The sequence below is a fragment of the Micropterus dolomieu genome, linkage group LG01 (assembly GCF_021292245.1).
Source record: "Micropterus dolomieu isolate WLL.071019.BEF.003 ecotype Adirondacks linkage group LG01, ASM2129224v1, whole genome shotgun sequence".
Classification (NCBI taxonomy): Eukaryota; Metazoa; Chordata; class Actinopteri; order Centrarchiformes; family Centrarchidae; genus Micropterus; species Micropterus dolomieu.
The window spans coordinates 23,728,756-23,744,141 of NC_060150.1; the positions used below are offsets into that span (position 1 = coordinate 23,728,756).

Sequence of the window (15,386 nt, forward strand, 5' to 3'; positions counted from 1 at the left end):
TCAAGTGGGCTGGAGGACACTCTCATTTGTGATACTGTTTTTAAAAGCTCAGACAAGTCAATGGGATAAAACTGGTTAAAACTCTCTTGTTGCTGGTGAGGAACCTCTGAGTAAGAGGCAGTGGGGGTAATAGAGGCTCTGATTGACACCAACTTATTGGTAAAATAAGATAAAAACAATTCAGTCATCATTACTTCCAGCTGAGGCACAAGGAGGGGTTGGGTTTACCAGCTGATCCACAGTCTTAAACAGAAACCTGGGATTGTGTTTATGTATAGTAATGAGTTCAGAAAAATAGTGTGTTCTCGCATCCTTAACCATGTTATTGTAGTTAATTAATAAATCCTTCAGACTGAGGTAATGGACTTGGAGACTGGATTTTTTCCATCTGCGCTCTGCTTTCCTGCATTCCCTTTTGAGGCTGCGAATGCTGTCAATAGTGGTGAAAATCTGTTATGCTGTTGCACACTCGGTTGCTGGGGAGGTTTATTGCTAACGCTCCCTTTCGCAGCTGTCCATGGCTGTGTCCTTCTATGAACAGGGGTTGAAGAGGCGCTCTGCCTGGATGATAATGCAGGCCAGCCAGTCGCATCACAAATCTCAGGGCGCTGGGTTCTGCCTGTTACTTGTCCTCTCATTTCCCAAGGAAATAATTTACTCTTAGGCTTTGCACCAAGAGCTTTCCAGGGAGGACTCCCACTTTCAGATTTATTACCCAGTACACAGGCCTCCTGCTTCTTGGTAGTCTTGTTGTTGCTAATTAGCTGTGTGTTAGCATACTCTTGTCTGCTGTTTTGGGTCCACGGTAAAGTAGTGTCATTCCCACATGAACCATTCATTTCCACATTCACTTCTAACCTGTGGATCTTGGTTTCCAGCACTGCAGTTTTCTGTAGAAGTTTGTAGAAGTCGTCCGTGGAGAACGGGAGCATGTTGTTGCTAATTAGCATTAGCTATAGCTCCAGTGCAGTACAGGCTATTGCTATTGATTTTTTGATCTTTGAAAAAAAATACCAATAGAGTAATACTAAAAATTATAATAATACCATATATCATCTCTCATGTCATTGCTTTCATAATAATGATAATCAGGGCTCTCCTATAGGCAAATAATTATATATATTTTTTGTCATGCAGTTATCTTACACATAATCCGCCACGATAACCCTGTTAGCGCTCCTCCACTGATAAACACGGCATTAGCTTTGTGGCTAATTTAGCAACAGGCAGCGTTATCTGCTTTTGGCGATGTTAGAAAATATGTAGAAGTAATAAACTAGAGAAATGAGAGGACCGGCCGCTAGAACTGGCAAATAAATCTACAATCACGTCTGTGAGCAAGGTAGCCTCCAACACTAAGTTACTGTGAAAACACGCTGCTGAGCCTGGAGAAGGCAGTGAAAAACGGGATGGTTATCAAGTCTGGTCTCCGAAGAGGAAAAGTGATGAGGGCTCTTTTTATTAATATTATAAGTCATGTAATTGATGTGACAAAAGTGGGAACACTTGAGTGTGAGAACTCCCGGGAGCTCCTCACCGTAGCTCCAACAGAGCTGCTCTGTGCAGTGTTGTTAACATGGTAGGCAAACTATGCAACACTCATGACCTGAGGGAAGTATCCGACTCTCTTTCTCTTTTTAATAGTCATATTGGCTGTTATAAACGCCAATGCAGATATATCTGCAAGTAGCTTATATCGGCCGACAATATCTGCAAAACAATAATCGGTCGGGCTCTAGTCTTTAGTGCATTTAATAGATATAAAATAATTTTGCTTCAAATTTAAATCTGGCGCGTTCTTTAATTTTGCGTTCGACAGAATACCTTATTATCTCAATTCAAAGTACTAAAACAATGTATATGTTACATAAAAAGGCAAGTTATTATTTTGGCCAGTAAAAAGTATGTTTTGCCAGTAAATGTTTTTCATCTACCAGTCCCATGGCAGGTGAGCCAAAAAGTTAATTTCACTTGCCTCTTCCTCCCAATGTTCCAAATAAGTACTTTATTTATCATTAGCTCAGGATAAATGTTAAGTGTACATAGATTCCAGGGATAAAGCTTTATGATGTCTTCATTCTAATTTGTAACTTGTCTCCAGACCACACGGAGCGAGTTTGACTCCAGTGAGTATGAGGTACGCCGGCGCTACCAGGACTTCTTGTGGCTCCGAAGCAGATTAGAAGAAACCCACCCTACACTCATCATCCACGTATGTATCAGCACACAAGATCAACGCATTTTTCTCACCAGGATTCCTTTGGTTTTTCGTATATTTTCACACAGTATGAAAATCAACTTGTAAAACTAAGGGCCTTTTCACGCCTGAAACCAAGGTTTGCATTTGTTACATTGTATACATTAGATCCAGTTAGTTTTAGTTTCACATTGCATTTATGTGTGCGCACTAAAGAAATATACATGACACACCTACATCCTGTCACCATCACTTACGTGAGCTACTTCTCCTTATACTTGTGATTGATTGGTTTGTAGATGGGCGGGTGCCAGGGACCAAGCAGTAAAGGCAAGGACACAAGGTTCTGGTTTAGAAAAGTTTAGGCTTTATTTAGATTAACTAAATCAATTAAAGTTTCAAAAGTACACAGCTAAAAAAAATAAAGGGAACACTAAAATAACCCATCCTAGATCTGAATGAATGAAATAATCTCATTAAATACTCCTTTCTTTACATAGTTGAATGTGCTGACAACAAAATCACACAAAAATTATCAATGGAAATCAAATTTATCAACCCATGGAGGTCTGGATTTGGAGTCACACTCAAAATCAAAGTGGAAAACCACATTATAGGCCGATCCAACTTTGATGTAATGTCCTTAAAACAAGTCAAAATGAGGCTCAGTAGTGTGTGTGGCCTCCACGTGCCTGTATGACCTCCCTACAACGCCTAGGCATGCTCCTGATGAGGTGGCGGATGGTCTCCTGAGGGATCTTCTCCCAGACCTGGACTAAAGCATCCGCCAACTCCTGGATAGTCTGCGGTGCAATGTGGCGTTGGTGGATGGAGCGAGACATGATGTCCCAGATGTGCTCAATTGGATTCAGGTCTGGAGAACGGGCGGGCCAGTCCATAGCATCAATGCCTTCCTCTTGCAGGAACTGCTGACACACTCCAGCCACATGAGGTCTGGCATTGTGTTGCATTAGGAGGAACAAAGGGCCAACCGCACCAGCATATGGTCTCACAAGGGGTCTGAGGATCTCATCTTGGTACCTAATGGCAGTCAGGCTATCTCTGGCGAATACATGGAGGGCTGTGTTTCCCCCAAAGAAATGCCACCCCACACCATTACTGACCCACCACCAAACCGGTCATGCTGGAGGATGTTGCAGGCAGCAGAACGTTCACCTCGGCGTCTCCAGACTCTGTCACGTCTGTCACATGTGCTCAGTGTGAACCTGCTTTCATCTGTGAAGAGCACAGGGCGGCAGTGGTGAATTTGCCAATCTTGGTGTTCTCTGGCAAATGCCAAACGTCCTGCACGGTGTTGGGCTGTAAGCACAACCCCCTCTGTGGCCCTCATACCACCCTCATGGAATCTGTTTCTGACCGTTTGAGCAGACACATGCACATTTGTGGCCTGCTGGAGGTCATTTTGCAGGGCTCTGGCAGTGCTCCTCCTGCTCCTCCTTGCACGAAGGCGGAGGTAGCGGTCCCGCTGCTGGGTTGTTGCCCTGCTACGGCCTCCTCCACGTCTCCTGGTAGCGCCTCCATGCTCTGGACACTACGCTGACAGACACAGCAAACCTTCTTGCCACAGCTCTCATTGATGTGCCATCCTGGATGAGCTGCACTACCTGAGCCACTTGTGTGGGTTGTAGACTCCGTCTCATGCTGCCACTAGAGTGAAAGCACCGCCAGCATTCAAAAGTGACCAAAACATCAGCCAGGAAGCATAGGAACTGAGAAGTGGTCTGTGGTCACCACCTGCAGAACCACTCCTTTATTGGGAGTGTCTTGCTAATTGCCTATAATTTCCACCTGTTGTCTATTCCATTTGCACAACAGCATGTGAAATTGATTGTCAATCAGTGGACAGTTTGATTTCACAGGAGTGTGATTGACTTGGAGTTACATTGTGATGTTTAAGTGTTCCCTTTATTTTTTTGAGCAGTGTACTTAAACCATATTAGGAAAAACAAAACCATTACCACCACTGTAGGTATTGGCTGTTGATAGGACCGTCAAAGAGGGCATTTGACATTGTCCGGTTGTCCATCTGGCAGGTAGCCTTCTATCATAGTTTGAAATGACCAGATTAATTTAATTTCAACTTCACGCACAGGACTCAACAATAGTTCCAATTTGCCACGTTCTTGTCATGCAGAAGTTGTATTGTTGCAAACGGGAAAGGAGGAGCAAACAATCCTGCGAGCCATGGCAGCTTTGTTTCAGGCAAGACTAATAATTAAAATAGCCTGCCAGAACTTTCAACTGCAGTTAGTCCAAAAGTCCAAACCATCTGCAAAAACCTTTTCACATTAGAAACATGTTGGGACATACGATAGCAATATGAATTCCCCCCATCCCTACGCCAACAGGAAGGTGGTCTGGTGTTCTGTGGTTTAAGGCGCCAGATTAGTTGTGCAGTGTGGAATAAAGCCTGACTCATGTTCCACAGGTGTTATTTTTTCATCATGATCAGATATTGAAGCCGTACACTGTGTACAACTTGACAAAAGACAGGAACTAGTTAAAGCTGAAGAAGAGGTGCTCCGATCAGGATATTTTGGGCTGATCACAGATTGCTGAAAGCAGTATCGGCCGATACCGATCACTGGGTCTATTTGGAGCCTTTTATTTATCATGTAGCATTATACATTATACTGTATATTTATTTTAATTGGTCCTAAAAACAATGTATTAATGTAAGTGTTAAAGTTAACAGATGATAAAGTATCATGAAATGACAACTGTTTATTTTATTGCCAGGAAACACGGGCAACAAATTCCACTCAATCTGTCTTACAGCCATAGCAGCCTTTGCCTGGTTACTGTGAACATCTTATAGCTTAACAAATATAGCTTTACTGTGGAATAAACTACATAAACAGAACAAACAGCATCTTTATAATTTTACTACAACCATAAAAACTGCAACAAAAAAGGCTGTAGCCAAAATATTTAGGAGATAAAGGAGCACAGGCATCATGAGTCGATGATAAACTCTGAAGTAGCTGCTTTTTGTTCTGGAAAGCTCAGGCAGGTTCTGTGGGTTTTAGGGAGAGAGGAGCAGAGAGAGGGAGAGTGGGCTACAGAGAGGAGTCAAAACTGCCATCAGTGAGATTTGAAAATAAGGAAAATTTTAATAAATAAAAATAGGCTACAATGTAAATTCCATATTATACAGTCAATTGTTAATATTACATAGGCTACTATATTCATTATAATTTCAGATGGTTTGCTATTAGTAGGCTTTAGGCCTTATATCATTTCAGTGGATTGTTTTCTTTTTTTATCCTTGGGCAAGAAGCACAGTCTACATATCTTACATGCTGCCACCGACTTTACCAGAGGGAGAGTAGCAAACACTTTAAATACAGCCAGAAGGTTTTTATTTGATTTCATAAAGGTTAAAAATACTGGAGATTTACGGGGAAACATTTAACGGGTGGATACCGAGTGAGAACGGAAAAATACGGGAGAATCTCCGGGAAAACGGTAGTGTTGACATGAGAGGAGTAGAGAGAGGAGTGGGGTAATGTGAGGCTACATCCACACTGCTACGTTTTTAAAACTGTTTTATTACGAAACCGATCTTCTCCGTCCACAGCAGCGTTTCAACTGCGTGTCAGAGTTGATCTGTCTATATTAGAACGACTGAAAACACACATCTAGTTCAGGTAGCTATACTGGGCATGCGCGTGCCAGTGTAAACATGAAGCACATGGTCTACTCTGCCGTAGCAGACGATTTAGCGAAAGAAGAAAGTAATACAGACAAAGAACCACACCAGGCTTTTTTTCTATTTTTTTTTTTTTCATTGACCGACAACGAAGTGGAACTGTTACTGAAGGTAACACGGGAGTACGAGAGACGCCGGCGGAAAAACAGACTGGGAGTTGTCGCAAAGTAAATATAGCGACATGCACAGTAGGGTAGACTAACTGTTAAGTGTTATTTACACAGTACTTATATTTTGATAAAAATACCAAAACTAAAACTCTGTAAAGCATCGTGTTTTTGCTTTGCATGACTGATCAGACCGACTCACAAAGCCAAATGTGAGTGTGTGTGTTATCGTTTTATAAAGTCCTCTGTTTTGTCCATCGGGTCAGCAGCGTTTTCAAACAAACATCTTCTGATTCACCGTTTTAATCTGGACAGGAGGTAGAAACGTAACAAAAGGTCTCCGTTTTTGTAACGAAAACAGAGAGAGAGAGATGCAGTCAGCTGATTGAGTGGCACCGCTCTTTGCATCAGGAAACTTGCACTGAAGGATCAGTCTCTCTCTCTGCCTGATGCGCTATCATGTGTGTGAGATGAGCACAGCTGCGACAGTTTCACATGATCGCTCCTGCGTGTTGCTCCACTTGACTGATTTGCTGTTCAACTCCAATTGTAAATGATTATGTGGGCGTGTTAATCCCTTCTTGTCTGAGAAGGACTTTGGTGCTAGCTAGCTTTTAAAACCGCACACACAGCGTAGTGAAACATTTTAGCTGCCGTTGAAAATTTGTCTGGCGAGTATTGCATCATCTGATCGGCTTTTCTTATCGGCCTTTTTAGCAACCACGATCAAACTAGTTAAAGCCATTATCGGCTGATTATGATCGGTGAACGATCGATCGGAGCACCCTTAGGCTGAAGTTACAGAACCTCTTAAAAGCATGCTAATGGGCCATGGGAGGTTTTCAGATTTTTGGCAACATTATTTAAATTTCTCTAATAGACCTTTCAAAGCAATTTATTTTTATCTGGATCTCTTCACAGTTTTGTTTTGTCTTCCTCCTTTTCATCATGAACATTTCTTACCCTCCTCCTATTTACCCTCCTATATTATTTGATTGGCAGCTTAAGGTGTATGTATGTAATATGTATGAGGAGTATAAATGGCTGTAGAAAACAATAAATAAATTAAGTAGATTAGACAATTTCTAACAACTTCTGGTACAATCGGAATACAGATACGAGTACAGATATTTTTGATAAACAAATAGATAGTAGCCTTTTGCCTTACACTCCTAACATGTCATTTACATTCAGTCGCAGCAGTGACCATTGGTGTCTGCTCGAGTTTAGAAGTAATGCTTTCACACCAATAACCAATACTGTGAATCCATGTGTGAAGCTGAAAGGGAGATTTTATCTTGGATTAATTGAAATTAATCAGGGCCACAAGTAAATTCTCACTAAGGCTGGTTTATTACAGTCCCAGAATAGGATAACAGTGAGATCCCAGGATCTGCAATAAGACAAAGGAAGATCATTATGTAGTATGGTATCACATACGCAATTTTAACCCTGTTTGAAATTATTACGGACCTGACCGGGATTTTACCACTAGGTGTTGAATGTGACTCAGCCGCTCTCGAATGGAATATAATGACAGCCTATGGATTAGAGTGGAGTTTCAAGTCACTGAGTTTTCCGCAGCATGTTTTACACAATAAAAGCCTTGTTAAATGTGCTGCAGACAGTGTTGAGTACTGTAGCGACTCCTTGCATTTCCCATCATGCCTACTGTTGCTGGAGCACATTACCAAACAACAACAGCAGTAGTTCTGGTAAGTTTATTGTTTTATGTTCCAAAATGCAAATGTAACTTTTTGTTTCCATAACAACTTACTTCATATCACATAACAAGATAAACAGGACAAGACTAGAGACACACACACAGACAAGACAAGCTCCTGACAATAATCAAAGTATGAAATCCAGGGACTTCAATTATGGAAAGTATCCACCAGTGTAATTTCTTTACAGATGTCTCTCCTTTCAGCTGACATGGTACCGCGGTAATGCCGAAACGGGGGTGAAATAATTTATCTAGGAGTAGCTGAAGTAACTGCAGTGCACATCAACAACCACATGTGAACAGTCCAGATACCATCTCAATCAGATGTCTGTCTCTACTGTAAAGTACGGCGACCATGCTTGGCAAGCAAATGATGGGGGAACAAAGATACACCACGAACCTCATTTGGGAATTAACCACGACACACAGCAATTTTCTGGTGGGCCGTACAGTACACCTATGCGTTACAAAGTCTTAATTTTATAGTGGACATTTGTGATGTTATGATATATACAGTAAACCAATCATCCATCAACACAGTTTTAGACTTATCTATCAGACACAGTTATATTAAAAATCAATAATGATAAACTTCTTTGTCAGATTTATCATTGCTAATAAATTATCTGGTCTGTCTTAGCGGGCTATATTTTCTTTTTCTACAACCTTATTTCTTATTTCACTATTTCTGCTTCATTCTTCACCTTATTTTAGTGTTTACTCACGACTTCAATCTGCTCCCTTTCCACACACACTCACACATGCACATACCTACACCCCTGCTGCAAACACAGTAACTTGCCTCGTCTCTTTCTCCATCAGCAGTATGTTTTATAAAGTTGTCAAAAAGTCACAGAACTTGCTTTCTGGGTGGCCGTTAACATACCTGGGAGGCTTACTTAAGTAAAGTCTACATGTGGGAAACACTGCGTTCCAAAAAGAGAGGTAACTTAAACTCTTGCCTTAACTGCTCACTGTTATTCAGCAAACCTTGAGTTTCTCTCTGTCTCTTCCCTCTTCCCAGATGCCCTGTTTCATTTCCTCATGCATTCAGTTCGTATCAAAGCACATTAATTAGTGGATGTTTACTGTATATCAGAATCAAAAATCTGATTAAAGCTTTTATACGCTGTCCGTCATATCTTTGAAGAAAAGCCACCCTTAGCTCAGAATAAAACTCTGTGCACACAAGACAGCTCTCAATTTGTTAGAGCACTTGTGCTAAAATGTTCCTTGCACTTAATGTGTAGTGTAATTTCAGCCTAATAGTCAGATTCCACCACTTTATCATCCCATAAGGAAATGAAAGTCTGGTAAATAATTATTAATGGACAGTGCTCAGTATAACTTTATTGCATGAAGTTATTGTCAGTTTTGTCAGACTGAGGCTGTTTTTTAAAGATGAATGTGCTGTAGCGCCCAAACTCCATGCCTCTTCTGTGTTTATCGTAGTTCCTTTTCTGGCGACGTCGTGCAGAGTCCAGGTTTTTGAAAACAAAGGAATATTGATCCTTGAGCTGTGTGATCTTGGTGTAAGCGGGTGTATCAGGAGCAAGCGCTTGAGGTATCCATTCCAAGCGTTTCCCTGGGGGCGTTGCAAAACAGTGCTGGTTTTTACTTCAATGAAAAAGTATTTCATTGAAGTAAGTCAGCGTCTTTATTCACAGTTCAATAACAGCGACCAGGCTATTTACAATATACTCTAGGTACTCCCTGTACTGTAGGTCAGTCAGTCAATAGTCAGTAAGGTTTCAGTGTGCCTTAACTCTGCCAAGACCAGCAATTCCTGGATAATTTAGAACTGGGAAATATACAAATCTAACAAATTGTCCTGTGTCCTGATAGTGATTCAGAGACACGAGTTTACCACAAGTATATGTGAATGCTGACTTTGCAATGCGATCGGATGCCGAAGGTAAAGCTGCTTAATAGACTTTCCCAGAGGTTTGTTTCTCACTGCGTGGATTTTTGGTAGGTTTTCATTGGATTATTGAAAGATTAGGGGTCAACTGCAGGAAACATGAAATTAATATTGACAGGTGCACGATGATGTGATTTTCGCGGCTGGTTGCTACAGTGCACAGTCTGCGCAGGTGCATCTCAGAAAATGTTAATATCGTGGAAATGTTTTTCCCGTAATTTAAGTCGAAAAGTGAAACTTTCTTATATTCTAGATTCATTACATATGAAGTGAAATATTTCAGGCCTTTTTTGTTTTAATATTGAGGATTTGGGTTTACAGCTCATGGAAATCAAAAATCCTTATCTCAAAATATTAGAATATTAGCATGAAGAATTTATAATACAGAAATGTCAACCTTCTGAAAAATTGAAAGTTATGATAAAGGTTCATTTGTACACTTGGAACTTGGTTGGGTCTCCTTTTGCACAAAATACTGCATCAGTGTGGCGTGACATGGAGTCAATCAGTCTGTGGCTCTACTGAGGTGTTATGGAGTCCCAGGTTGCTTTAATAGCGGCACTCAGCTCGTCTGTGTTGTTGGTCTGGTGTCTCTTATTTTCCTCTTAACAATGACCCATAGATTCTCTATGGTGTTCAAGTCAGGAGAGTTGGCTGGCCAATCAAGCACAGCCCGTCTCTTCCTGGTGGCTCTTGATGCGCTGACTCCAGTCTCAGTCCCACTCCTTGAGAAGCTCTCCCACTTTCTATAGAATATGCTTTGATCCAGCACTCTGCAAACAGTCAGTCCTTTCAGCAATGACCTGCTGTGGCTTACCCTACTTGTGAAGGGGGTCAATGATATATATGACGGATATATGGATTTTTGATTTGAATGAGCTTTAAGCTGTAATCATCAGGATAAAAACAAAGACATGGCTGAAATATTTCACTTTATGCGTAATGTATCTAGAATATATTAAAGTTGTTTTTTTTAAAATGATATTCTAGATTTGTAATATATATTCTAATCTATATTTTCCTTTTTATGTTAAATTTTCCACAATATTCAAATTTTCTGAGAAGCACTTGTATGCATTAATATCTAATATCATTAAGTCCACTAGATTAAAATGTAGGCTCTGCCTTTTATGCACCTGGGGCCTTATTATTGAAAGTTCCTATCACAAGTCTTATATTAAGATAGCAAGAGTCTAAGATCGGTTATCAACTTTTATGTCTGTTACCTAGCAACTGATGCCACTTTTCTCATCTCACGAGCCAAACGGCTGTTAATCGCCGTCATCGATCTCCAAGTCAGATGATTTAGAGGTGTTGGTAACCTCTGTCAAGAAATCCAAATTCACATAACACTTAATTTGGGAGATTAAAGAAAGTGGGCTAAAATAGCGGACACAGTCACCGCCAAGTCCATTGACAAGTGATACGAAGAGAAATGCAGCTGTTGTGTCCGAAGAGCAGAGGAAACCCAGTGGCTCCTCCTGTGCTCCCTCACTGACCCGACAGAAACCTGTAGGCTACTCTTCTCGGGAAAGTTAATAATGAAGGTAAAAAAAATTTTTTTTTAATTATAATAATAATTAGAACTGCAAGCAGTTGTAAGCAGGGTCCAAGCCTCCCGGCGCCAGCTGCCCCCCACACCCCACGGAGGGCGCGCTAGCCACGTTGCCGTGGCTCGGGGGCCCCGTGGAGAATAAATGAGCAGAGTTATACATTAAAGGGGCTTGTGGTTATGGAGATCTGAAATGAATGTATGTCTATGGGAGTGTTTTTTGATTTACAATAAATAGCGCCACCTAGTGGCCGATTGATTCCAAATGTCACACAGCCCCTTGGGAGGGCGTGGAAGATGAGGTCAGTTTGGTGTAGATTGGCCATTGCAAACGTAAAAAATTTGTTAGCTTATAATTTCGGACGTTTTTTGGCTGATCAAAATTCCCTCTACAAACTTTTTGGCTCGGTCCAGAGATGATCCGTGCCAAGTTTGGTGCCGATCGGACTTGCGGCTTGGGAGGAGTTAATTAAAATAGGTTTTTCAGTTTTTACAATTTAGTGAAATGAAAATATCATCGCACAGAGCTGTGTCCTATACCATACGAATCGGCAGTATCCCCCAAACACGTAGACATGAAGTTTATGAATGTGCTGGGGTGTAGTTATGAGGTAAAATGTCCTTTGGTTAAAAAACCCATTGAAATGAATAGGATTCTCTGATGGTATTTGAGCTTCGATTATAGCACCACCTTTTGGCCGAACTGCAACGAAGTTTTCAGGTGTCATCAGGGGCCCATGGGGAATAAATGACCCAAATTTGTTATCAATCAGACTTGTGGTTATGGAGATATAAAATGCATGTAAATCAATTTTTTTCACGTCTTTAATCTGCAATAACCACCTATGGGCAAAATTTTGGTGAACTTTGGTGCCTGTAGTGAGGGGACCATGCTGAACAATTCGGCTTAGGTCACCTAGGGGATAGTTGCACCAAATTTTGCACAGGCCCTCAGGGGGTCGTCCCACATTACTGGTCAAAATTTGGTGTCGATCGGCCATTCCAAACCTAAGATATAACATCACTTCCTGTTTTTAGTGTTTTTCGCAAACATTTGTTAGCATATAATTGGGACATTTTTTGTAGGATCAAAATTTCCTGAGATGGTCTGTGCCAAGTTTGGTGCAGATCGGACTTGCGGCTTCGGAGGAGTTAATTAAAATAGGTTTTTCAGTTTTCAAAACTCATTTTGACAACATTACTGATTTGCATGTCAAATTTCATGTTGCAATCAAAAGTAACCCCCAAATTTCTGACAGCAGGCTTAAGGTATGGAGCCAGTTTTTGCTTTGTTTAAATTAAGAAAATTTTGTGACAACCACAACTTAATATCATTAATACAACTAAGTAGGGAGTCTAGTGCAACACTAACATTCGGTTTTAAAGGCAAATAAATCTGCAAATCATCGGCATAACAGTGAAAGGATAGGTTGTGCTTTCCTATAATACTCCCTAACGGCAACATATATAAAGAAAACAAGATTGGGCCAAGAATTGAACCCTGGGGTACCCCACAAGAAAGAGGAGCAGCTGATGAAGAGCATTCACCAATCATAACAGAGAAGCTCCTATTTGCTAAAAAGGAGCTAAACCATTGAAGAGCCAAACCACGAATGCCTACATCATGCTCAAGGCGAGAGAGGAGAACTGCATGGTCCACCGTATCAAACGCCGCCGTGAGGTCCAAAAGCACTAAAACAGCAGGATTCCCGGCATCCACAGACAAGGCAATGTCATTGTGTACTCTGAGCAGTGCAGACTCAGTACTGTGACGTGATCTAAAACCAGATTGAAATTTTTCAAGCACAGAATTTTTCTGCCTAAAGGCTTGTAGCTGTATAAAAACAACTTTTTCCAAAACCTTTGACAGAAAAGGCAGATGAGAAACTGGTCTAAAATTAGATAACACTGAAGGGTCAAGATTTGGTTTCTTAAGTAGGGGCCTGACCACAGCAGTTTAAATTCAGCTGGGACACAACCTAGACTAAGACAAGAATTAATTAACGTGAGTAGACTCGACCCATGTCGACTTGGCGCTATTAAAAACTTCCTTCACTATCCTGGCTGGGACAATGTCTAACGGACAGTAGGTGGGATTTCATGTGTCCTCAGAAAACAGCGTAAGCGAAACTGGTTTAAAATCCTCAAAAACAGCAGAATGCACAGGAGCAGCAGGTACAGACATGTTAAAATTAGTACTGCAGTTCTGCCTAACAGATGCTACTTTGTCAGTAAAATAGCCAAGAAATTTCTCACATGTACTAATTGAAACCTCTGTCGGATCAGAGGTACATGGATTCAACACAGAGTGAATGGTATTAAATAAAAGTCTAGGTTCATGGCAACTGCTAGTTATGATCGAAGAAAGATCTTCGACACCTTTACAGCCTTCTGCTATGCGGCTAGGCTGTCCCTTAATAGGCACAGTAATGTAAATAATTTGTCCTTCTTCCACCTTCGTTCAGCTTGTCAACAATGTTGCCTAAGAGCCCTTGTGGCATCATTTAACCAGGGATCCACCTTAGGTTTAATAGCTTTAGTCCGAAAAGGGGCAATAGAGTCTAAAATTTCAGTGCTTGTGGAATGAAACACAACATTATCTGGGGAAAAAGGAGAGACCAGACCATTCATAGCATAAAATTGTGAGCCCATAAACGCAGAAGCAAACTCTACACCTAAAGAGGGTGTGATGCAGCGGCGCCTAGAGGCTGAGGAGACAGGTTTACTAGCGGGTGGTGGAACACTGATCTCAAATCTAATGGGGAAGTGATCTGAGAAACCGGATTCTGTTATTTCCTCAAGTAAAACTGAAAGCCCATGTGAGATAATGAGGTCCAAAGTGTGGCCGAGATGATGTGTCGGCCCTTCCACACATTGATTTAGGCCAAAAGAGTATTAAAATCATGAGCGAGTGGGTTTGAAGGACAACACACATGGATATTGAAGTCCCCACAAACCAAAAGCTTGTCATATTTAGGAACAACATCAGTTAAAAACTCAGAAAACTCGTGTATAAAATCTTTGTTTAGCTTTGGTGGGCGGCACACAGTACAGGTGTAGGTAGTAGCCTGCAACTGCCCACCGCCTCGACCTGACAGTCGTGGGGAGTTGTAGAAAGAACAGCTGGGGGGGAGGAGCTCCGAGAAATCGCTATAATCACCTGGTTTTAGCCATGTTTCCGTCAACAACAAAAAGTCCAGAGCATTTGTCATAAATAAGTCATTCAATAAGTCTTATTTGTAAGTGATCTAGTGTTGATCAGCGCCATATGAATAGAGCGTCTTTCGGTCCGTTGGGAAGCACGACCAAGCGGGCGGAGATTCCCAAGCAAGCAGCCTCGCTTGAGGCGCTCCCTGTTCCAATAGCGGGGAGATGGACACTCGGAGCCCGGTACAATCGACCGGAGCCACCGACAACTGCATGCCAGAGAACGCAGCCCACAGCCGACGAACCCAGCTGAAAACCCACCACATGGATGGCCCCGATCACAGGCAGAGGATGATGTCAGGTACACTCTGAGCCTGACACGTATTCCGCCTCTCCTACCGCGTCTCCTGCGGCTATTTCTCCGGAGTGGCAGGAAAGGTTGACGCCATAGATAGGCAGGTATGGACGTAAGGAAATGCAGTGGCGTAGAGTCGTAGATCGGCGCTTTCTCCACAGAATTGCGTATATATATTAACAAAGTCAGGCGGTCATACACCAGTAGCGGCGACACATTTCGAGTGACAAACAGTAGAAACAGGCAAGTCGACAATAATCCCAGCAAAGATAAGCGGCGAGCCAAACGCCATCTCATACACTATTAAACAAAACTAAATTAAAAGCCAATTGACTAATTCAGTCTCATGGAATATATTAAACTATTAATTTGACATTCTGATTAATAATTAAATTGAGTCGTCGCAGTGACCTGGGTTCGAGCCCCAGCCTGATGCTTTGCTGCATGTCAACCAATGCTGCATGTCGTGCAGAGCCGCATTGCCAATTCACTAACCCTCGCCTCCAAAGTGACAAATAAAATACATTTATTACATGTACCATTATCGCTGAAGGAGGCAGAGTAATAACTAAAAGGGAGAGACAGAAAGAGGATGCAGCAACAAGATCATAAAATAGATTCATCTTATAATTTTTAATGGAAAATCAA

The 15,386-nt window shown here is 41.6% G+C and overlaps 1 protein-coding gene across 2 annotated transcripts in view; it reads left to right on the top strand.

The window, feature by feature from the left end:
- snx7 (sorting nexin 7) overlaps positions 1 to 15,386 on the top strand; it is a 94,775-nt gene that overhangs the window by 38,283 nt on the left and 41,106 nt on the right. The window contains exon 3 of one of the 2 annotated variants that reach the window (XM_046061853.1): positions 2,102 to 2,212. The exons of the other annotated variant lie outside the window; for it this stretch is intronic. Coding sequence (XP_045917809.1) covers positions 2,102 to 2,212 — 111 coding nt within the window. The remainder of the gene's footprint in view (positions 1 to 2,101; positions 2,213 to 15,386) is intronic. 2 annotated transcript variants of the gene reach the window in all.